Raw genomic sequence first — 24658 nt, forward strand, 5'->3', positions numbered from 1 at the left:
TGTAAACTTGTGACTTGTACACTTCTCTGAATGTATGTTCTACTTTAATTTTATGTAAAAAAGTTAATCCTAACAACTTTAAAACTCATGCTTTGTTGAGATTGTTTCAGATGGTGGAGTTTCATAATGTGAATTCTTGAATACCTTCATTTTTGATACTTCCTGACATTGTACCTACGGGTCATCCATTCCGAATTAAAACTAATTAAATTATTTAGGGAATTCTAAGGGACAGTGGTGAACCAAAGGTGAGAGGGTGGGCATGGTCTGCCCCAGGTGCAGGCATTAAGGAGGTTCATTGCAGAGAAGTTTATCTGGCAAAACCATCTAAAAATGGTTGTCATTTTTATTACCACACTGTGCCCACAGTTCTAAACAATGCTATCAATAAAATATTCCTCAAAAAGAAAAAATCCTTTGTTGGCCTAAACCTTAAACAACTGGTAAAATTAGCGTTGGGCTTTTATTTCGTATATATATATATTTCATATATATTTTATTTCGTATATATGTATAGACACACACATATATATATGCTTCAAACCAGCACACTTATATTGCTTATCCATTATGTTACTTATTCTTTAATAACACATGTGATTAAAGACTCAGTCTTATATTCTAGAGTAAGTTCTAACAGTTTGGAATCGTTGGAGCTGCAGTCCACACAGTGCTGCTGCTTCTGTGATTTGGAAATGGGCACGGTAGTTATGAAGACGAAAAAGTAGAACTAGAGTTACTTCGTTCTCTGTTACCACTTTCAGAGTTTTTGTGTTTAAAGTTTAAAACGGTGAAACAGTGCTGATGATTACTGAAGATAATTTTGTCAAAGGAAGGGGTGTCTTAAAAATGATCCACTCTAACTGTCAAATCTACTAGGTGTGCCACTGCTATAGCACCAGTATTACTTAAGCGTGGAAACTCATAGAGATGGAAACATAAAAGCTGGAAAATTTTCTGCAATTTTGCTAACATCAAATTATGGTGAATGCCATTATAAACTTGGGTAACATTTTGAATTTGTATGTTTGTATGGATTATTTTGTATATTTCTATGCTTGCTTTAGATTTTAAGACTCGTAGTTTGTTTACATTGTAAATCTTTTGCTTGTCAAAAATACTGCCACTGCATTATGCTAAGTGAGTGAAATAAGTCAGACAAAAAGATAAATACTGTATGATATCGCTTATATGTGGAATCTAAACAATACAACAAACTAGTGAATATAACAAAATATATTATAGAGAACAAACTAGTGGTTACCAGTATGGGGGCGGGGGGGTAATATAGGGGTGGCAGAGTGGGAGGTACAAACTATTGGGTATAAGTAAGATAGGCTCGAGGATGTACTGTACAACACAGGAGTGTAGCCAATATTTTGTAATAACTGTAAATGGAATGTAACCCTTAAAATTGTATATAAAAAAATACTGCCACTGAAGTAAATAAAGTGAAAAATGGAGCATTGAAAGAAAAGAAAACATTGTGCCTAGGGAGTTGAGGTGCAATTCTTAAGAAACCTCCCTCCTGGTTAAGTTGATGTAATTTGAAGTTGATAGTTTTTAAAAAGTAACCCAATCCCATGTGCTCTCCTGTTGACTCCCCTGCACATTGCTAATTTCCCCGTACTCCTTCCCACACTCCACCCCTTACACCACAAACACCAGACTGTTTTTGATTGTTCACCAGTCCTTCACGACAACTTGATTACATCAAAATGAGTTTGTTTAAATTGCAGTATTAGTTAACAGTGTACTTATGGCCCATTAATTCTCATTTTCAAAGCAGGGTATTTTTTAAAATTGAATGTAAACAAAGTAAACGTAATTTCTAATGGACCTTTCCTGTTCCACTTGACTTATTATTGCACTGTTGTTGGAAGCATTCTAACTATTCATCAGTAGAGCACATGTTAAATTATGGTGCATCTGTATAATGGAATAATATGCAGCCGCCCAAAAGTGTGGCTGTTCAGGTTTTTAAAGGGCTGTTCTTTTAAAAACTGGTATTCTGTATCAGTACTATGTGAATTCTAAGAAGTATTTATTTCTAGCCAGGTTTAGAAGAATGCTACAGTTGGTGCAGAAAGAGGGAATGTGTATGTTTGAATATCTAAATGCTAAATATCTCTAAAAGGACACTTGAGAAATAGATAACACTGCTCATCTAGGGAGGTTGGCAAGTTCAGGGTAGAAATACAACGTACATCCTTTTTACAGTTTGATTTCCTTTTTTTCCTTACCACATGCATATTTTTACTTTTTTTTTAAGTTAAACCTTGTTGGCACAAACTACATCATAATAGTAAGAGCATCAATCCCACAAAGAACATCACTGGTCATCCCACCCCCGCAAAACACCTGAGCCACTTCTCGGAGCTCTGTGTTCTCAGCTGGTGGCAGGACCCGCTCAGAGTTCTGAAAGGCCCTCTCTTAGTTCACAGCAGGTGATACCCGCCCTGGAAGGCTGGATGACAACCCAGTGTCAGAGCTCCTGTGTGCCTAGGATACACTGGTATCTTTCTGTACTGGAGGTTGGAGCCCACGTAGACTCACGGGCCTCTCTTCAGCCTTAAGGAGCTGAGATACAGATCTCAGGGTAAGACCTCCCATCGTTCCCCGCTAAACTGCTCTCTCATGGAGCTAAATGTCAAACCTTTGAGTGTGAGCCAAAGGCACACCTGGGCATTTTTCATTATTTGCAATTTATGCCCCATAAAATTCCAAAAAACAAAATGTGAGGGAGCAATACTAAATTTATGGATAATGTAAAACTGGACAAGTACAAGTAAAAGTAGATTGGAATCCCATAACAGGAGCTGGACACTGGTTGTTAGTAGTTATCAGAAGTACCTAGAATAAGTTAATGACTATAGTTGAACACTTAATTTAACTTTGAATTTCTTGGCACATAAGAAAAGGGAATATAAAGTATATTGTCCTTTTATTTGAAGCCAGCATATCCAAAGTTTTGCCTGACTCAGGTCTTCATGGCGGTTAGTACCTGTCAAGGTATTAAAATTAGCTAGCCAAAACGTGCCACACCTTGCAAGATACAGTCTCGTTGTATGTCAGATCCCCCTCTCTTTCTCTGCAGTCACCCTAGTAGCCCAAGTACCATGCCTCATCTGGAACTTCTTCCAGGCCTCCTGACACACCTCACGTATCCATTCTCACTCTCTTCTCAAGTCTCCGAGCTGTGGTCAGGGGTGCCTTTCTGGATTACAGATCTGATCCTAAACTGTCACTGGCCCTATCCTATGTACTTAAAACTCGTATGTCCCTTGGTTTTAAGATGTAAGACCCTCCCCCGCACCCCTCCACACACCCCCACCTCCCCAGCTACCCTCTCTCCTTGCTCTCTCTGTTCCAGCCTTGTTTCTGGCCGAGCACCTTTTACACACTCTCTCTTACAGCATGATCCACCGACCCGTGCCAGCGCTTCTCTCTTTGGATCTGAGCTGCGTCATCATCAGAAGCTTCCCTGACCCCAAGGGCTCCCTCCGCACTGTGTTCTCATGTCTCTGTGCCCATCTCAGGAGTGCTTATTTCTGTTGCGATGTCCCCACTCCTGAATCTTAAGCTGTGTGGACTCGTTGATCCCCAGCTCCACACCCAGTGCCTAGTGTGCAGGAAAGGGTCAGTAGATATTTGAGGGAAGGGGACTGTCCGTCAGTGATCTAGCCGCTGAAGCAGCCTCCCAGCCTCCCTCTGCAGTGAACATTATACCATGCTGAGACACTTCTCCTTGAAGCTCAGCTCTGATCACCTCACTGCCTTGTGTCAACACTTTCAGTAGGTCCCCATTTCCTGCAGGATACAACCCATACCCCTACTTAGTCCTCCTCTACCTGGGCCCTTGTGGCATTTCCAGACTCATTCCTCCCTGTCTCCTTAGTCCTCACGGTGTAGCTAGAATGAAGCACTCCAGGCTGCTTCTGTGCAAGCGTTCTCTCAGCCCTTCTCCGCATGTTCAAATCTTAACCATCCTGAAAGTAAATACCCTTAATTGAAAATAATGCTTCCATTGTCCAAACTGACTACCTTTGACATGGTACTTATTTTCTATCTAAATTAAAGCTATTTTCTTTACATCCCATATTGGCTTGTAGTCCTGTATTGTTTCTAGCATGAGCCTCACTAAGTAATCATAAATACGTTAAATGAGTGGAAACTTGTATTAATTATTTTGCATCTTTGTAAGCCAGTTTTTAGTAGGAACCATCTCCCCTCCGGGTGCTGTAATTTGTTAATGAGGTATCTGTTTTTACTTATATAACAAATGGCCAGTCAGCTACAGATTCTCCTGTTCTTTTAACTATATCTACAGATTAGTGAATATGAATACAATTCATATACTGCTTTCTGCACATACTTCAGAGACCTCACGAATGTCTTATTACAAGGATATATAGTATTCTATACTGAATACAAGAAGGTAAAATGAAACATACATATAGCATGTCATTATTTCAAGGGAAGACTGCCCAAACTAGCATTCTCTTCAAAAAATAACCGATGAGGCATAGAACTTGTTTCTAGCGGGGTGTCACCTCACCACCTCTCTGAGCCACGCCAGGCCTCTACTGACCTCCAGCCAGCATGGTGGAGCTCTTACCCGGATGGTTACTGCTTTGACTCCTGCGATGAGAGAGTAATCCCCACCTCCATCTCATTTCCAACAGGCGGATTTAAACTGCAGTATTCAAGATGATGCCGGGGCTTTTTACGGCGTGACCAGTCAGTATGAGAGTTCTGAGAATATGACAGTCACCTGTTCCACCAAAGTTTGCTCCTTTGGGAAGCAAGTAGTAGAAAAAGTAGAGGTAAGTTGGCCTCTGTATGCTGGAACCTTCATTCAGGGCGGCCTTTCGCCTTCCTTTAAAACTAAACTGGGGCAGAGGGTTTTATTTTTCTGGTATCTTCTCCTTCCTCTCCCACTCCTACCCCCACAACCCATTACTTCTAAGAAGGCAAAATGATTTGAAAGCAACTGAAAGAAAGAAGGCCAGGAGTAATCCCATGCCAGCCCTCCGACTGTCTGAAGTCAGCCCTGTGCTTGCCAGTGTGTCAGTCCTGCAGGTGGCCTTGGGATGGGGGGATGGGGGGGGTGCTGATATGGAATCTATTAGAGATAGACCCTGCTGCCCAGTAGATGGTACCCCTCCCACCCCAGGTTCCAGGTTCAAGGGCACTTCCAGGCATCTTGATAACAACCAAGGTGGTCCTCAGCTGATTGGCACCTGCCTTCTAAAACCCTGATGCCTTGAGTTTGGTTTTTGCTTTTGCCATTTCCACTCCCTTCATCTTAATTGTTTTAAATATATTTCAGTACATACTGGGACCAAAAACCTATTTATGGCCTTTATAGTTCATGCCTCCCTCCCCTTCAAAAAATGGATGTTCATTTTACTGGGGTGGGTTGCTTTTTGTGAATAATGTTTGCAGGTGATTTCATTTAGAGTTGTGCTTTCCATTGTCTTCTACCCATCACCCAATTCATCCATGCTCAGTGAGTGGTGTTTATTCACAGATGTCCAGGACCTCTCAGGTCCAGGAGCCCAACCTGACTTTGTGTTGAGGCGTGAGAGAGAGGATGCATTGGGTGGAGAGAGGGAGCAGGAGATGTTTTTCAAGACTTTGGGCTGAACAAGGCAGATTTGGGATGCTGCAGGCCCTCATAGCTTCCCGAGCACAGGATGGGCATCCTGAGAATGGTGTAAAGGAGGGTTATGCTGGTAGAGGAGGATGTAAGTGAGTTGACTAGATGGTAGCCGTAAACTTAGGTGTCATGAGCTTTACTAAAAGGGTGGTAGTGGGAATTCAGGAAGACATTTTGAATGGTACTTAGAAACTGACTGGATATTAAATATTAAAGAGGAGGAAGAGTCAAAGATCACATGTTTTATGCTTAGGAGGACAGTGTAGCCACCAGCAGAGATAAGTAAATAAGATGTTCAACTGGAAATAGTCAGGGACGAATATAGCTGCAACACTAGGATTTGGGAGACAGGTAAAGACTGAAAATATCAATGGAGAATCCTGAGCATTAAGGATAATCAAAGCTGTGGGAATGGAGAGCTAGCTGCAGAGAGGGAATAGCAAGGAAAATAGGGATTAAGTTTGGAGAGTGGCAGCCAGACCTAGGGTAGGTGGAAAGGGAGACATGAACAGAGAAGCCGAGGACAAAGAAGGGTGAGGGAGGGGGGAAACCAGCTCAAGGCAGTGTCTGGGAAGTCCAAGGAGAGGGTGGGTGAGAACGTGGCTGTGTAATGAGACACAGCTGGGGGACCTGGAGCCACATGACCTCCATCTCCCCTGAGAAGGAGGAAGCAAAGGTACCTGCTGGTGGTTGGGAGCACGGAAGGTTAGTGTTACTGTTGCTACCAAATGGCCAGGTTGTCAGGGCTTACCTGTAGATGGACTTCCTGCCTGGACAGGTACCTGTGAGAAACAATGAACCAGATAAGTAACTCAGTTTCCCAGATGTCAAACTATTCTTCAGTTCATCCTCAGCTAACATACGCAAATCTCTTTATAAGTTCAGGGAACAGGGAAAGGTTGTCTTCGACTGATGAAATCCCAGGCATTTTCATGGAGAACGTGCTGTGGTGTGGCAGGTGGAGTTTTGTAATTAAGCCTTTAATCTACTTGGAGTATGTTTCTGCATTTGGTGTGAAATGGGAGTCTGCTTATATTTTCTTCCAAATAGATAGGCATTTGTGTCAAAGTCATTTATTAAATCATTTATTTTCCAACTGAGTGGATCTGTCCCCTTTAAGTTACTGCATATACTGGGTGCTGTTCCTGGAGTCTGTTCTATTCCACCCTCTGTTTATCTCTACATGTCCCAGTATTGTGTTGATTTGATTACAGTGACTTTACAGCATGTTCTGATATCTGCTGGGGCAAGTCAATCTCACTGCTCTTCTTTTTCATATATTTTCTAGGCAGGTAGCCAGCATTTATTCTTCCAAACTATGAGAGCGTTTTAAAAATGTAAAGAATGGGCTTCCCTGGTGGCGCAGTGGTTGAGAGTCTGCCTGCCGATGCAGGGGACACGGGATCGTGCCCCGGTCCGGGAGGATCCCACATGCCGCGGAGCGGCTGGGCCCGTGAGCCATGGCCGGTGAGCCTGCGCGTCCGGAGCCTGTGCTCCGCAGCGGGAGAGGCCACAACAGTGAGAGGCCCGCATACCTCAAAAAATAATAATATAAATAAATAAATAAATAAATAAAAATTAAAATGTAGAGAAAAACAAAAATCTTGTTTGAGCAACCTAATCGTTTTTGGGGTTTTGTTTTTTGCCGCGGCATATAGGATCTTCCCGCACCCCCTACAGTGGAAGTGTGGAGTCTTAACCACCGGACTGCCAGGGAAGTCCTGAGCAACCTAATTGTAATTGCATTAGATTTAGATATTATTTGGGGACAGATTGATATGTTATTGATATTAAATCTTTCCAATCAAGAACCTATTTGCATTTCTATCTCATTTTATCTATTTTAATAAGATTTTAGTTTTCATAGATAGGATTATCCCTTTCTTGTTAAATATATCTCTAAATATTATATAATTTGTTAATACAATTTTTCCAGTTTCCAGATTTTAATTACTAGAATAGTAGAAAGGTCCTAGTTTTTGCATATCTATATTCTATTTGGCCATCTTACCATATTCTCTTGTCTATCTCCAGCGGGTTTTCCCCCTAGATTCATGGGTTTTCTCTGTTGTATTATCTTAGCAGCAGCAAAAAGAGAAGACTTTATTTTATCTCCTCGTTTCCAATGTTCATGCCACTTTTATTATTATTACTATTATTATTTTCTCACCTTCTCTTCATTTGCTAAAACTTCCAACACAGTTGTAAAAAGAAATAAAAGAAATAATGATGGTGAGTATCCTTGTATGGTTACTGATGTCAGTAGAAATAGTTTTGATGTGTTGACGTTTGGGATTAAACTTATTATTGGCTTTTATAAATAGTCTTTATTTTATATTGAAATTCTTTCTATTCCTATTTTACTTAAATTTTTTTATTAGTAATAGCTGCAATATTTTATCAGATGCCTTTTCAGCAACTCTTACTATGTGATTTTTCTCCAGTTTGTTGACATCATGAGTTAACACATGTCCTGTGTATGAACCACCACAGCATTCCTGAAGAAAGTTCTACTTTGGATACTTTGATGCATTGTTTGCTATTTTATGTAAAATGTTTGCACCTCATAAGCGATATTAATCTATACTTTTCTTTTTTATAAACTATCAACTTTTGGTATTGAATATACATCAATTTCATAAAAATAATTGGAATACCTGTCTTTTTCTATGGTATAGCATTGTTTGAATAACATTGAAAATAACTGTTCTTTAAAGGTTATATAAAACTTAGCTGTGAAACCATTTGGTCTTTGGACCTTTTTCAGTGGTAGATTTCTAAATAGTTTTTAGTCATTTCCACAGTAATTGACCTATTGGAGTTTTCTACTTCTTTTTGGTTCAGTATTAGCAATTTGTATTTTGCTGGGAAATCATCCTGTCCTCTAGGTTTTCCTTTGCTTTTATTGATTGATTGGTTGGTTGATTGGTTGTTTGCCAAAGAGTTACATAAAGTAACCTCCTCTAAGTCTTCTGAACAATAATGTAATTGTGGTTTTGTCTCTTTTCTTTCTTCTCCTTCTTAAGATTGTGAAGGGTTTATTTATTTTATTTTGTCTTTTTAAATAACTAGTTCTTATATCCTGTCTACATTTTAAATTTCCTTTGCGGGACTTCCCTGGCAGTCCAGTGGTTACGACTTCGCCTTCCAATGCAGGGGGTGCGAGTTCGATCCCTGGTCAGGGAACTGGAATCCCACAGGCTTTGTGTCCAAAAAACCAAAAACCATAAAACAGAAGGAATATTGTAACAGTTTCAATAAAGACTTAAAAAAAAAAAGGTCCACATCAAAACAAAAAGAAATCTTAAAAGAAATTTCCTTTGTATTGATTTGAGCTTTTTTTATTAATTTCCTATTCCTGGTTTTCACTGGTTTTGGTTTATTTTGTAAGGTTTATTAATTTTTTAAGATGTATACTAAGTTCTATAACTTTTCATCTTTAATGATGAAGACATGAAGCTGCTTTCTTGCAAGTATAGCTTCATCGAGTCCCAAAAGTTTGATGTAAATATTTTCTTTTTCATTACGCTTTAGATAGCTTGTAATTTCTTTTTAAACTCCTCTTTGATCCAGAGTATCTAAGCGCATCTCTCTTATTTCTAAGTGCTTCAGTGGGATCTTCAAACTGCATGTATATATTTTTTAAAAACCCCTTTTTTGAAAAAATTAAAGACATAACACAGGGGCTCATGATCAGTGTGAAGCAGTTTTTCCTAAAGAAGAGAAATTAGCTGCATTGGTTGTTGGCCTGTGAGGCCTTGTCACCGTAAAGAAGGATTTTCTATGGGCCCTTTGAAGAATTGTGACTGGCTGGGCTTGCTCTCACAGATCTCGAGGTAGAGAATCACTAAGCAGGCAGTTATATTTTTTTCTAACCTTTGCTGAAAAGCATCTATACAACTTTTCTTTAAAGCTGTCATCTTCCCAAGTTTGAAAAAAAAATTTCCAGAAAAATAATGGATTCTGAGTATGGTGTTAAGTTTGGAGATAGGATTTTTTTTAATGAAGTAAACTACATAAGTAGTGCAGCATATAGCAGGTGATTCATGTTGAAAATGTAAAATGCTTTTACAGGCAATAATATCTTTTTTATGTATTTTGAAGTCAAAGGTGTAAAAATGCTCAAATCCTTTTTCCCTCACAGACGGAATATGCAAGGTTTGAGAATGGCCGATTTGTATACCGAATAAACCGCTCCCCGATGTGTGAATATATGATCAATTTCATCCACAAGCTCAAACACTTACCAGAGAAATATATGATGAACAGTGTTTTGGAAAACTTCACAATTTTATTGGTAACTGTTTGTCTCTTTCATGTTTTGTCAGACTCAGCCATGAGGCTGGTGGGGAAGATGGGCCTGGGAGGTGCTGGGGCTTGGGCCAAGGGTAACTGACTAGACTGTGGGGCTGGGCCCCAGGTGGTCAATCAGTAGTTGAATTCACACATCCATAGGGCAAACTTGGTTTGGCTCAAGTTTGTGGAAGAGAAAGGGGTCTCACCTGGCCGGGCTTTCTAAGCTTAGCAGAACGGGAATTTGGGAGGGGAGAGTGAGGGTGACACAGCTGGATTCCTAATTCTGGTTGCACATTGGCAAGACCTGGAGAATATCTAAAAATCCCGATAGCAGGGCTGCCTCCTAGATCAATTAAATCAGGATCTCTGAGGATAGGGCCCGGGCATGTGTATTTTTCTAAGGTTTTCTAAGGTTCCCTGGGTAATTCCAGTATTGGCTAAGTGTGAGTCTCAGCAGCACTGTGGTATACAAATCATAAACGAGGCAAAAGCTGAGTCAGCAGGTTTGTGCTTCAAACATACCTAGACTCATTTCATGAAGGATTTACAAGGCCTTATTATTATAAGTAACATACATTAATATAGCAAAGTATAAACCCTCAGTACCAGGAGAAGTGTAAACTAGAATACAGTCAGTGGCATAACCAGGAGCAGGGGAGAATATTTATGGGCTGAAAAGTATGGTCAAACTTAATGGGCAGCTAAAGGGCAAGGAAAAAGCAATGGTGCTCAAGGCCCATGATGGGAAAATTTTCTGGTTCCCCGGGCAATGCTTGGTGTGTTTTTTTCCCCCTAAATTTAACTTTAAAACAGTTTCTCACAGGGGCTTCATTTGGTTACTTAGGAAGGTTAATAAGTACAGGGCTCCTCTCAAAATATACCTATAAAATATGCAGTAATGGATTTCATAAAGCGAATTTTTTAAAAATAACATTCCTTGATTAAACCAAAGGCAAAATGCCAAAACAAAATTTGGTGGAAACAATTTTGCAAAAAGGGGCAGCAAGACAATATTGTGGTCAAATATTCAGCCCTCTGAAGGCCTATTTTGTTCTTCTTTGTTACCAGGTTTAAGAACTAGAATACTTAGAGCAAGAATTCTTTACCTGGACTTTTTGGATTCAGTGGGACAGTGATTCTCAATCAGTGATGTGCTGGTTTAAAAAAAAAAAATAAGGCTCTCCCCTAGTTCCTTCCAAAACCCTGATCCATAGCTTTTGCCCATTTCCATTGTTGCAAATACAGCTTCCATGGGCAATTTCAAGCTACCAATATTTGTCCAGCCCACGAAATTCCTTCATATTTAACAACAACTTTCAGAGCTGGTAGGAGCCAGCTCTTGTATGCCACTGTAAAAAAAAAAAAAAAAGATAAATAAAAATCAAGAAATTGAAAACCTTCTGCATATCAAGATATTCATCCAGGAAGCTTTTAAAAATTCTGAAAGATGGGACCCAGAATCATGGTTTTTGTTTATTTTTACTGCTCCCCAGGTAGTTCTGGTGTGTAGCCAGGTTGAGACCCACTGCTATAGGGGATTGGTTAAGTGAGCCACAGGGAGCCTCAGTTCACAGACACGTGATTATGGGTATACAATTGGCAGACAGATAATTTTACATCTAATTTTCATTTATTCCAAGGAGAGAATCTCTGGATTCTCTTATGTGTCCATGTCCCTCTGAAACTTGGAAACTAGCAGTCCAGGAGAAAGTTTGGAAAACATATTATAACTATTCATTAGTATCCTTTTTCTAACGGTCTTCGGTGAAAATTGAGCAGTTCAAGGTTTGGGGTGCTGGCAGGTACTTGTCATATAGGTGTTCTTTGTTGCTATTTAAGAACAGATGGATCACCTTAGTGCTCAGATGACCAGAAGGTGTGTGTGGCATCCTGGTATGGACGTTCAGTTGCCTCAGAAATTAACCAAAACTCTCTGAGTGTATGGCCACCCCCCCTCTTCTGGAGGGAGTCTTAGATGTTTCTTACAAACCAGTGAGACTGTTTCAGCACGTTAAGGAATATGTCCTCAGTCCCTAAAACCCGACTTCACGGCACAGCCAAGATAAATATGATCAGGGAAAGTTGTAAGTATCTATTACCCACAAAACCCGTGTAACTATATCAGTAATGCTCCCTTGGAACACATGACTGCCATCCGTTTAACTTACCAGGTTAAATTAATTTTAAAACGTATCATTAAGCAACTATATACATCCCTTTGATATGAAGAATCAGAAGCAAATAAATATAGAATTAGTAGCAAATAAATATTTGCTAGAAATAATAGCTTTCTGTAGAAAAACTGAAATTAAGCCAGCACTCCTGGGCAATGAATATGAAGTCATCTCACTGATAAACAGGAGAGATCATACTTTTCAGCACTTCCTCAGGTGTAGGGACATGGCCAGAATGACAGTTGCTGGACACAGTTGCAGGTGTTTTACTAGGAACATTAGATACAAAACCTGTGTCACCACGGCCAGTTCCAGGCCTTACTGGCTGGTGGGCTAGACTCTGGTTTCGTCAGAATGATTCAGGAATTGAGGTGACCCTGTAGGTTTGGGGCCTTAATGGTGGCAATCATACTGAGGAAGACAACGACTGAATTGTGGGCCAAGGATTTCGATCATCATTTGAGGTCATGTTCAGACATACAGGTTGCTAGAAACATTTTTTTTCCTTCCTCCTTCATCTCAAGCATGAAGCCTAAATAGGATATAGTCTTTCATAGAAAGTCTGCAAGAAGGTAAAATAGATCATAGAGGTTCCAGGCACAGTGCTGAATCTTTTGTAGATATATTATGAAATTCTCACTGCAGAACTGTTAAGTCATTTTTATCCCTATTTTATGGATAAGGAATGTTAGTCCTTCCTGAGGTCACAGAGCCAGTGATAGACGTAAATTAAGATTTGAACTGATGGAAAAGACACTTTGCGGGATGTCATGGTCATGGAATGAGAGGACTTGGGTTTAGGACTCAGCTCTACTTTATGACCTTGGGTAAGACATTTCAAGTCTCCAGACCTCAGTTACCTCCGTTTACAAACAAAGTGCTCAAGTCTGCCCTCTCCACCTCAAAGGTTATTGAGAATGTTTGCATTGATTCAGCTAAGTTATGGAAAGGTTGTACTAGCTGCTGAAATACAGTGCAAATAAAACAAAGGAAGTCTGGGCCTTGTAGGGAGAACGAGGTGGGTAAATAGATGATGACGATGCAAGGCCATCATGGCTGCAGTAAACTTGTGAAACAGACATCATGGGAGCACAGAGTAGTTGAACTGCCTGAGCAGGCACCTGTACTTGGAATGAGGTGGGGAATTCTCAGAGATGTTAAAAGATGATATTTAAGTTGCCTGATGGACAAGCAGATATTTTTCAGATTTACCAAGAAAAGGCCCGTTCGGTGGGTGCATACTGACATGTCAGCTGCAGGGCTGCGGTGAACTAGACAGGTGGGACCAGGCATCCTGGGGTCTGGTGAGGGAGGCAGGCATTCATCAAGGACAGGGAGTCACAAAATGCGTGTAATTCACCTGTGGCTGACGGCTGGTAGAGGTCGGTGCATGGTGACAAGAGAACATGTAGTAGGAGGTCAGGGAATGCTTCCCTGAGGAAGAAGCAATTGAGAGGTGTCTCCAGATGGATAGAGAGGCAGAGAGGGTAGGGAAGAATACTGCACGTAGGTGGGAATGTGGTAGCAGGAGGACTGGAAACAGAGCAGTGCGGCTGGCCGGGTAGGACCGGCCAGAATGGGCCACTCACTCTCATCCTTGTAGGATGAGAACAGGTTTTCTCTTCATCCTAAAGTTTAAAAGAGGCCATTCAGTTTTTAAGCAGGGGTGTGTTGTCAGATTCATATTTCTTTCAAGGTTACTGTGACTACTGTGTACAGGTGAGACTGGTGCCTGGCAAGGGTGGCTGCTGGTAGAGGAGTCTAGGTCAGCTTTGCTGGTGCCTTGGGCTGTGGCAGGGGAAAAGGGAGATGGATTCAAGAACTCTTCAGGAGGTAAAAGCAGCAGGACACGGCATTTGTTTGGATATAGGGATGAGGGAGGGAAAGATTTCAGGGCTGGAAGACTTGCATACTTGGAGTATTTGATCTGCAAGGGAAGTGGCAGGGAGTGAGACCAGAAAAGCAGGTGGGTACCAGTATTGAAAAAAAACTTTGTTACCCAGAAAAAAAAAAAAAAATCAGATGATTCATCACTGTATCAATGCATTTATCTAGAGCAGCATGGCATAACGGGTAAGAAAAAGGTCTTCAGGTCCAGAAGATCTGGGTTTTTCATTGACGTTAGTATAACCTTAAACAAATTAACCCCAAGCATCCTCCCTTGTCAAAGAGGGAGTGATATCACACCTGCTCCTAGAGTTGTTGTAATATTATATGAGATACTTTCTGTAAAGCATTTACTACTGAGGAGGTGCATAGTAAGCACTGAACAGATGGTGGCTATTATTCTGTGAATTTCCATCCATTCAGCGAATACAGTGGACCCTTGAACAACATGGGTTTGAACTGTGTGACTGTTCTTTTACTCCGCATATATTTCACTGAGTCCAGGCACTGCATGTTAATACAGTGGTGAGCAAGGCACTCACAGAGTTTATGTCTCCCATTGGCTATCATGAAACAAAATTTAGTAGAGGTTTAGGAATAAGATAGGAGACGGTCCCTAGGATAAATGACTGTCCCATAAATGGAACTGAATTATAGAAAATTCTCTGTGTTGTAAAAAAAAATTGCACCACCCCTCCCCAAGAAAACAAAACAAAACAAAAACCCCACACTAATTCTTGTGTGTCTTCTTAGGCTCTCTGAATGAGACTCAATCTGTAAGGTCTTTCTTACATATGGTAACTAAGCTTAAATAGGATTTAAGTCAGACCTGTAATATCCTGAGTTTTTGCTAGAGGGGGCGGAGGGAGGCTGGGCAGATCTCTGAACAATCCACTTTTTGAACACTGGACTCCATATTCCTCTCCAAGTAAATCGTAGTCATCATGGCACAGATGGAATATGTTTTCATTCATGTGGTGTTTGATATACATATATATATACTTTAAAAAATATTTTATTGACATATAGTTGATTTACAGTGTGTTAATTTCTGCTGTACAGAAAGTGATTCAGTTATACCTATATATATTGTACATTCTGTTTCATATTCTTTTCCATTTATACTTTTTTTTTTTTAAACAGGTGGTAACAAACAGGGATACACAAGAAACTCTCCTGTGCATGGCCTGTGTATTTGAAGTTTCAAATAGTGAACATGGAGCACAGCATCATATTTACAGGCTTGTAAAGGACTAACCGTGGTTATTTATATATATAGATATCTGTATATACACACACACATATGTGCACACACACACACTCTCTCTCCATGATCGAACGACTGACTGTAAACCTCACCACACAGGGGTGCTGCCCTGGCCCTGAGGTCACCCCAACTTTTCTAAATCCTGTTTGAGTGAAGTCATTTTTTCATGTGTTCATACTCATTGTAGCTGTGAAGTTCTGGTACAGTTGTAAAAAGAGAAATCGAGTTGTTTCTGTGTGTTATTCAGATCCACAGCCCACAATTCCTCAGAAAGGTGAACCTTAAGAACCCAAGTCTCTGTCTGCGGAGACCTGTTTCTCGTTGCGGTAGAAAAAAAAATAAGACAGAGCATTTACCATTGGACATTTACAGCCTTTATACAAATGTATTTAGTGTTTTTTTTTTTTTCCAACATAAAATTCTTGTTTTAAGATACAAGTAAAATTAATCTTTAAATATAAATGTAAATTAGTACACAAAACTAAGAATCTTTAGACTTATCTTTGTAACAAATTAGGGTGGAAGTTATGAAAGAATGTAATTCACTAAATTATTTTTTAAATGAAACTTTTCCTTCTTTTTGAAACCAAATGTTAAAATATAGCCTTAAGAAATGCTTGGTAGACATATCCTAATGAGACAAATTTGTACTTTTTTCCTCGAGGTTAAAACTAATCTCCTAATCCATTAAACTCTTGGAACAGCTATTACAGAGGAAGAAAACTTCACCCCTTATCCTTAACATATATAGTATATTTAAAAAATATAAAATTGTATTGTACTAATGTGATGATTATTTAATGAAAAAGATGGCTCTTTTTGCAATAAGTAGATAAATACTGAAAATCTAAACTTACAATGTTTATAGTCTTGTGTGTGCAGTTCTATTTTATATGGACAACCAAATTTTTTATTAAGATGAGTAAATCTTTGAACCACTGAAATTTAATAACAAAAATGTAAAATTGGCACGAATACTGCACTGTGAGCTGCAAATTATAGAAAACCCTGTGGCTGGGAGAGATTTCATCAACCGAACTCATAAAAGGCTCATCAGTTTTAGGATCTCTGCTCCCCAGAAAATCACAAGCGTGCTCACCGGCCTGTGGGTAAATTCTTTCTGGTGATCCAGTATTAACCTGCTGTAACTATATGTGTACGTGTGTGTTTGTGTGTACATATATACACATATACATATATAGTTATTCAACACATATTTATTGAACATCTATTCAGTGTCACTCAGTTTTCTAGGTGCTGATACGTGTGTATTTCTCAGTCTGTGTCCGTAGATCTAGGTGTATTCGCTAAGGACACGTGTTTCCTTGACATCTCTCGATAAGTCACAATGCTTATTTGACTGAGGTTGAAGAGGCTCAGCTATCTATCTCTGCCCTTTCCACACAGGCACATTTGGGAGGTTTTCTTCCTAGGAGGAATTCAACTTTCCAACCCAAATCTTCCAAAGCATTGTCCAGGCAGTCTGTTTGATGTGGCCACATGTCTTGGGTTATTTCCATAAGTGCTTCATTGGGAAGGGGACAGGGCATGCTCCCCAACTTCCTGGAGGAAAGACGTTTTTTATAATTGTCAGGAATAGGTTAACACTATTAGAACATAAAATGTTTTGTAAGTTGTGAAACATGTCAAGAGTTTTACGTCAAGCCAGAAAATGAAAACTTTGTTCTGTCACATTCAAATAACCTACACACCCACTTCCCTGTCCCACCACCTGCTCTGACCCTGCTTATATACTGATTAGTATCTGGTGGTCATGAGGGTGTGGCTGGCTCATGGCAAACAGAAGAACCAAGCCTGACCTCTCCCAAACCCATGACCCTGGTCACTGGGAAGACCAAAGGAGAGAGCGCAGAACTTTCCCCTTTTGGAACACACATCCCTTACATAAGCCAGTAGCATGGTGTGTATCTTCCCTACGTAAAGAGACTACAGTTTGTTCCCTGATTCCAGGTGGACCTTTGAAGAAATGCCCTAGTGGCCCACCCTTGTATCTGGTCTTCGGCCCAAGCATTAAGCTTCTTCCTTGGTCATATATTTATGACTTCTCTTGGTCACCCCTCTTAGGGATGCTTCTTTGGCTCCCATCTCCTGTGTCTTTACTCAAGGTGTTACCCCCAGTCTCTCAGGACCAAGGGGCGCAAATGATCTTATGTGGCTAAAAGCCACGCCATCCCAGAACTTCAGGGCAAGAGGTATTTGGTTCACGCTTTCTCCCGGGAATGGGGCTCTTGGGTACTGCCAGGGGGGCTCTGAGGATTTACTTTTTTCAAAGCGCAAATAGATCGAGACCCAAGAACACCAGCTAGAGGGTAGTTCTTTTGGCTGCAGAGAAGGGCATACCCTGGTCTGCTGAACTCACAGAGTTAGGCTGGGCCCTCTGATGCTTGCCTCTTCCTCCGAATGCCTTTGTAGTTGAGTTTGGGGGTTTACATGGATGAACTTGAGGATGGCTTTTTGCTCTTAAAACAAGTTTACTTCTTGTCTTGTCCTTCTAAAGATTTCTCCAGGGCAGATATTCTCCCTGTCTTAACCACTGGTCCAACCTCTTAACCCTTTCTCTGTCACTCCCAAATTAGACCCTGGGATTAGATTTGTGTTAGAACATCGAATCCAAGTCTGTTTTTGGTCTTTGACCCTTTATGGCAGAGTCTCCTCCCTTCGTAAAGCTTTCTGTACCATAAAGAAGCCTTTCCAAAGCTCTGTCCTCACTGCTTTTTTCTGGGTGCTCTATCTCCTGGTTGACCCTCCACTACCAGGATCGATTCAGGGACATCTTGTGCTTTCACTGGAGAGTCCAGAGGCCACTTTCCGCAGCCTAAATAGGGAGAAGCGGAAGAACTGGGCTTTGGTCTCTTGGTATTCATTTTCATCTTAGCAAGAGACCTAAATAAAGTTGGGGCTTTTCCAAAACATGTCCTAGAATCCCAGAACGTCTAAGCTACCCTAGACCAGGGTTTCTCAACCCTTTCTCGACACTGTTGACATTTGGACCAGATAATTCTCTGTGGTGCAGGGCTGTCCTGTGCATTGTAGGAGGTTTAGCAGCATCCCTAGCCTCTGCCCACTAGATACACCTTTCCCCAGTTGTCACAACCCAAAATGTCTCCAGACATTGCCAAATGTGCCGTGGGGCACAGAATTGCCCCTGGTTGAGAACCACTGCCCTGCATCTGACAGGTCACAAATGCCATGTTTGAGGTTTTCTTTCTCCTTCCATTTTACCCTGAGAAAGCTTCTCTCTTGGGAGCCTTGTCTCAGGCCATCAAGAGACAGGTAGGAATATTACTCAAATGATATTGTGTCCATGTTTCTTCCTGTTTCAGAACTTCTATTTCACAACAGAATCTCTCTGCTACAAGTATTCTTTCCTTCCTCCCTGGGAAAGTTGGGGACAGCTGGCCACCATCATCCCTATAATCAACTCACACCTATTTACAGAGCATTTCTAATTTGCTCTTCGTTGCTTATTTTATCAGGTTAAAGAAAATCCCACCCATTTTTATTATTTCTCCTAAGGTTATAGTTCTCATTATCAAACCTTTAATCATTTCAATACATTTCCTCTGGTCTTCTACTTTTAGCCTTGCACTCATTGCTTTTTTGTGGAATTTACAGAGACCTCTGGAACATTTCATCTTTAAGGATGGTGGAGAGAGGGATTCATTTCGGAAGAGGGCTGATCGAATGTTCCTTTATTGAGCTTTAGGAAAGCACGGTCTTCAGGCATACCTCAGAGCTAGCGCGGGCTCAGTTCCAGAGCACCACAAGAAAGCAAATATCACAGTAAAGCGAGTCACACAGTGCATATAAAAGTTATGTTTACCCTATATTGTCATCTGTTAAGTGTGCAATAGTATTATGTCTAAAAAAAAAAATCAGTGCACATACCTTAATGAAAAAATATTGCCAAAAAATGCCGGAACAATTACAATAGAAACTTGAAGGTCACCATAAAAAATATGAAAATAATAAAAAAGTTGAATTATTCTTCAATTATTAATTATTGAGAGAATTATCAAAATGTGACACAGAGACGTGAAGTGAGCAAATGTTATTGGAAAGTGACGCTGGTAGACTCGTTTGCCTTAGGGTCGCCACAAACCTTCAATTTTTAAAAGCTGTGATATCTGTGAAGCACAATGAAACGAGGTATGCCTGTGACCTCCATTTTGTAGATGAGAAAGTTGAGGCCCAGAGGGGAGATGGCTTGCCCAAAGTCACCCAGCTGGTCAGTGACAGATTAAGAGTAAGGCTCTGGGACTCCTGACACTTAATCCTTGGCCTCTTGGTGGGGGTTGTCCCTCTCTGGTGCTCAGGGCGGAAGAGAGAGGGAGGTTAAGACCCCCTTCCTCTGCCAGAGCAGCAGCATCTCCTGGTGGTGACGCTGCTTCTCTCCCTGGAGTGTCATGTCTGGGAGGCATCCGCGAGCAGATAGGAAAGCTGATGAGCCTTTTCCTTACCCTGAGGACAGTTCACCTGCCACAGGCTCTGAGTCAAATTTCTCTTCACAAAGCATCCCAGCAGCAAAGTCCCACGCTCGGACCAGCCAAAAAACAGCCCCCGTGCCCAGAACTTGGTGTTACAAACCCAAGTCTTCTTTAGGTCTCAATACTCTAGTGGCTTTTGCAGTTTGTATAAACGTAAGTTATTTAAATCACACAAGATGACAGTCAACTTTTCAAACCAGGTACCGATAACTTCTATGATTTTTGTCTATGCTCTGGTACACTACACCTGTTCTAACGAAGGGTAGAACCAATTTTGTGTGTTGATGTTCACACCTGTGACATTAAGAGGATACGTCTGCATTGCTTCTTTCTTTCTGTTGATGTTTCTGTGGCAAAACCCTGCACATGTCATTTCTGAAAAGCCTTAAATCTTTGCGATGTTGCGTGTAGGGTTTGCAGTGCAGAAGGCTGCCTCGGAACTGTGAGCCCTTTTGTAAGCTGGAAGCATTTCTCTTACTACTGTTAACTTTTGTAGGAAGTTTTCAATTCAGAGCTGCCAAAGCGTTCAGTAAGCAGTGCCTTAGTGATACTTAGTCGTGCCGCCAGCCTTTTCTCACACCAGTTCTCGATGTCCCTTTACTGATCGGCATGGTATTTAAAATAGAGCAAGCAAGCATTGTTTTCATTTTTGTTTTGTAAGCCCATTTTTCTCCAGTTCTATTGGAAACTGACTTCTTGGTCTGAAATCTGAAATGAACAGAAGTCAGTTCATTGACCACACTGTCAAATGTCTATACCAAAATGGAAGGTTTTGCAACTTCGTAGTTTACTATGAAAAGCAAATTGTATACTTTTAATGTTGCCTTTTAAATTCATGACCAAATACTTAGCTATTTGTGAACCTTCTGCACTCTAGCATGAAAGTGCCTTTGGTTTGAGATTCCAGCTTAGAAAAGTGCTGCCATAATCACGATAATTTGTAGAGAGACCAAAAATATCCTGAGATCACCGTGATGCCTTTGGTTTACTGGGATAGTAACCAACCACAGGCCTCCATTCACAAGAGCACGACGCGGACCCTGCCTGCTGCGCTGTCTGTTTGCCGTGGGGGAGCCCCTGCCACCCATGCCCCTGGGGCGCACAGCGGCAGGAGGGCCCCCAGGAACTGGTGTGTTTGTGCGCCGTGACCCCATGTGCCATCTCCACCCGTCACCCAGCCCTGTGTCCGCCTGAGGGAACTTGCACACAAACCGCAGACTCTCGGCCGGTGGACAGATTTGTCCTTCTTATGCTCATGTTCAGTCTGTGGAGGCCTGCCTTTCCACTCAGATGACAGCGCGCACTTCTGGTTTACGCAGTGATACCGTTTTGAAAGTTGGAAGCCTCAAACTGAGATGACAGTGCAGAACAAAAAAATGGGTTAGGGTCATTACAATTGAAGTGTTCTTCTTAGGGCGAAAATGTTGACTCTGAGTGTTGTCTGAATGCGCTATGAGAAACTTCCAAAGAGCACCACTCACGATTCGGAATTTTCGAAGAATGTTCCAGCCCTCCAAAGGGCAACTCTTTAGAGTCTGTGCTGGCTTTTATCAAAACCTTGTGTAAATTGTGAAAATTGATAGAGGGGAGGAAAAGGAGTGAAAAGGATGAGAAGGCAAAAACACGAGCCAAACAAAAGCCAGGACAAAAAAGACTTTTCTTTACCAATATAGACTTTACAGTGACATTAGACATCTTTGAAAGTTAGCCTCTGAATGCGATGGTCCGTCTGTCTCTACCTGGTGTCTCTTTGGGCTGTCTGAAATTTCAGGAGTGATTTCTATCCACACCAAGTTGTGAGTATTCATAGAAATTTCTACAAGAAACAAAAAAAGTTAAATGAAAAGGAAAATTGCTCAGCACAAGTTATAGTTAGCTGCTTGAATTCAGCCCCTCCCTGTCGTGGCAGGACTACACCACAACTTGGAAGAAATTAATCAAATGTTTGTTTTCCTGCTTCCCTTTTCAACTGTTACTGTGCTTTCTTTGGCAATAGTTTTCTCTCATTAACTCATTACTTATATTGTTAAGAATGAAGGTTTTGTGTTTAAAATTGCATTGCAAAGGATAGTTTCACTGAAGTCATGCACCATTAAATAAGATGAAATATTTGTCTTTATTGTTCTACTTCCTAAGCTGTAAACTTGTTTTATTCTCTGTGAATTTGCATTGAGTCTGTTATATGCCCCACTCCATCATTTTAGCATTTGAAATAGCATTTATGTTCCCTCTCCTTCATCATGAAATGGGGTCAGATTCCAGGAGATTCCACCTCTATCATGTTGGCTCTCTTTTGTCTGCCTTCCATTATGAAATTGTCTCCCCTTCCCCTCCCCTTTTTCTGAAAGAGGCTGACAGAATCTAGGTGTAAATCAATTGGAAACCAGTCTCTGGTTTTCTCCCTCCCACCTTCCCTCAGTCCCTCCCTCCTTCCTTCCTTCCTTCTCTTTTCTTTTTTCCATCAGTCATTTTCCGTGATTAGTTTCACTGTGTAAATTAGATACTAACTGCACTTCTTTAAAAAAAAAAAAAACCATCTCCCTGTTACCTCCTTGAAAGAGTCACTTCTGTAGGCCTTTTTCAATAGGCTCATGACTGCAGATAAGGAAAAAAAAAAAAGTAAAAACAAAAACTATGTGCCTAAAAAAATGACAAAAAAAAGTTTTGTAACATTTAAAAAAGAAACCTGAATAGCCTTTAATTCTTTAATATGCTTAAATTTTATGTAAATCGGTTTTTTGCCACGTGTGTTTGTTCACATTCTAAATGGCTTAATGGGATTCTCACAGTCTGTGTCTTCGTGTCACGTGTATGAAATGGGCTTGTGACGTAAGCGTTTCATCTGGTCAGTGGTTCCTTTGATACTGTACTGCTGCTGTGAGTGGGCTGGGGAGCCTGCCCTTTAGGCAGTAAGGTTCCTCTTGGGTAGATTGGAGAGATGGGGGGATGGGGGCAAATTCTCACATACGTTTTCTTAACCTGTTTGCAGAAACTTTGAAAAGGCATTTGGTTAAACCTCTTGGCAGTACAGTATTCTTGTATTTGTTAACGTCTGTGTTTAGGTACTGGTACCTTTTTGTTTAAAAATGTTCTAAGTGTTGGCTTTAAAGTGAATTTATCTTTAGTATGATAGTTATATGAAAATTATAGGGTTTGTGTGCAGAGAATTTTTTTATAAAGTGCTTTGTAAAAAAAAAAATGTATTCTAGCTTTCGCGGTACATATGTGTGATAACTGTAATATCCATGACAGTTAAGTGCAATTATTTCATCACTCTAAAAATGCTATTTTTGTGTCAGTTCCTGCAGGTGTTTTCATGTCTTTGCAAAGTGACACATTTTGATGCCTTCTTGATAAAGTGGTAGACATTTTGTAGCTTTCTAGAAACTTTGTATTCATACGGTATCAATGAAAAATAAAGAAAATGAAAGTGTGGGTCACCTTTTTTATCTGCCAAAGTGTATGTTGTTGATAATGAAAGGTGCTTTATGTCTTGTGGGTGAATGTATGAAGGACAGAGTAAAGGAGGTTGAAGCCATGATCCTTTTGATGGTGTCCACCAAGCTCAGTTATCCGAACATGACATGTTAATGTCTAGCAGGGTTTCTTTCTTCCTGTTTGTTTTTTTTTAACAGAAGTATAGTTGATTTACAATGTTGTGTTTCAGGTGTACAGCAAGGTGATTCAGTTATACGTACATATATATCTATTTTTTTCATATTCTTTTCCCTTATAGGTTATTATTGAGTATAGTTCCCTTTAGCAGGGTTTCTTAAAAACATCCACAGGTCAGTTGGTCTTACCTGCCTGTCTGCCTGTCTCTCTTTAGTGTGTCATTAAAACTGTTAGCCTGCCTTGCTGTGTGCATGCCAGGAACCAGGGGTAGAAGTTGGTGCCTGCACGGTGCATGCTGTAACCCCGCCCTGTCCTCAGGAGTGTACAGCACACGCACGCACAACAAAGCCTTGGAGTCGCTAAGTTCACTGCCCGCTGGGCACTGGGCCAGTGTGCTGGTACGACGTGTGATTCTCACAACCGTCCTGTTGACAGTAATATTATTACCCCCCAACCGATGCTCAGAAAGGGCAGGTCGTCCAGAGTTGTGACTGGTGAGTGGTAGAGTCTTCAGCTGGTCACCCTGGCTCTGATGCCTTGACCCTTGGCCCCTGCATTTTGGCTCACTGAGACTCCGTGGAAACAGCTCAAGGCTGGGGAGGAGAAATCTGGGGGCCGAGGGGCTTTCTTAAGCAACAATGACCTTAGGCCCTGACAGCAGGACCCAATGTACCCTGGGATCCTTCAGTTTGAACTAGACCTTAGGAGGTCTTGCTTCTTCCCATTTCTTTGAAATCTGAGGTACAGCCTGCCTCGAATCCCAAGAGGCACTGTGGGAGGGGGGGCAGAGAAAAAATTAGCTTCCAGTTCCTTTGAAGAGGCATATTTTTAGCGAGCTACAATTCAAGAGGAAGGCCATTGTCTCCTGAGCTGCTCGGGGCAGAGGGAAGGGGAACTGTGGGGCATTTTGCTGAGGCCCTGTTAATATGCCAGGTACCTTCACAGTCACGATTTCCTTTAACCCACATCCTCTTGAGTAAAGGAATCATTTCTGATTTTCCAATAAGGAAATTGAAGCCCAGAGAAGTTAAGTCCTTGTTAAGATCATAAAAGCTAATAAGTAGCAAGAGTTTAGAGGTGGAAAAACCTCCTCCCTTGCAGTCCTGGCTCTGCTGCTGGCTGTGTGGCGCTTTAGCCCTCCACCGCCTCCTCTAAAACAAGGTGTTCAACGCATCAAAAACATCCTTTATTAGTGCCTGCAGTTGCAGTCGACTCGAGTTCAGCAAAGAGAGCGACATGCTAGGTGACC

The 24658-nt window shown here is 41.0% G+C and overlaps 1 protein-coding gene across 4 annotated transcripts in view; it reads left to right on the plus strand.

Moving 5' to 3' along the window:
- The window catches only part of TEAD1 (TEA domain transcription factor 1), a 257483-nt gene extending 241867 nt beyond the window's left edge, over nt 1-15616 (plus strand). For 2 of the 4 annotated variants that reach the window (XM_065882844.1, XM_065882845.1), the window contains 3 exons: nt 4686-4826; nt 9807-9959; nt 15163-15374. In XM_065882844.1, coding sequence (XP_065738916.1) covers nt 4686-4826; nt 9807-9959; nt 15163-15276 — 408 coding nt within the window. In that variant the 3' untranslated portion in view covers nt 15277-15374. Of the gene's footprint in view, nt 1-4685; nt 4827-9806; nt 9960-15162 lie in introns of all 4 variants that reach the window. The other 2 variants (XM_065882846.1, XM_065882847.1) reach the window with 2 other exon arrangements.
- The last annotated feature ends 9042 nt before the right edge of the window (nt 15617-24658 follow it).

Source organism: Phocoena phocoena, chromosome 8 (genome assembly GCF_963924675.1).
Source record: "Phocoena phocoena chromosome 8, mPhoPho1.1, whole genome shotgun sequence".
Classification (NCBI taxonomy): domain Eukaryota; kingdom Metazoa; phylum Chordata; class Mammalia; order Artiodactyla; family Phocoenidae; genus Phocoena; species Phocoena phocoena.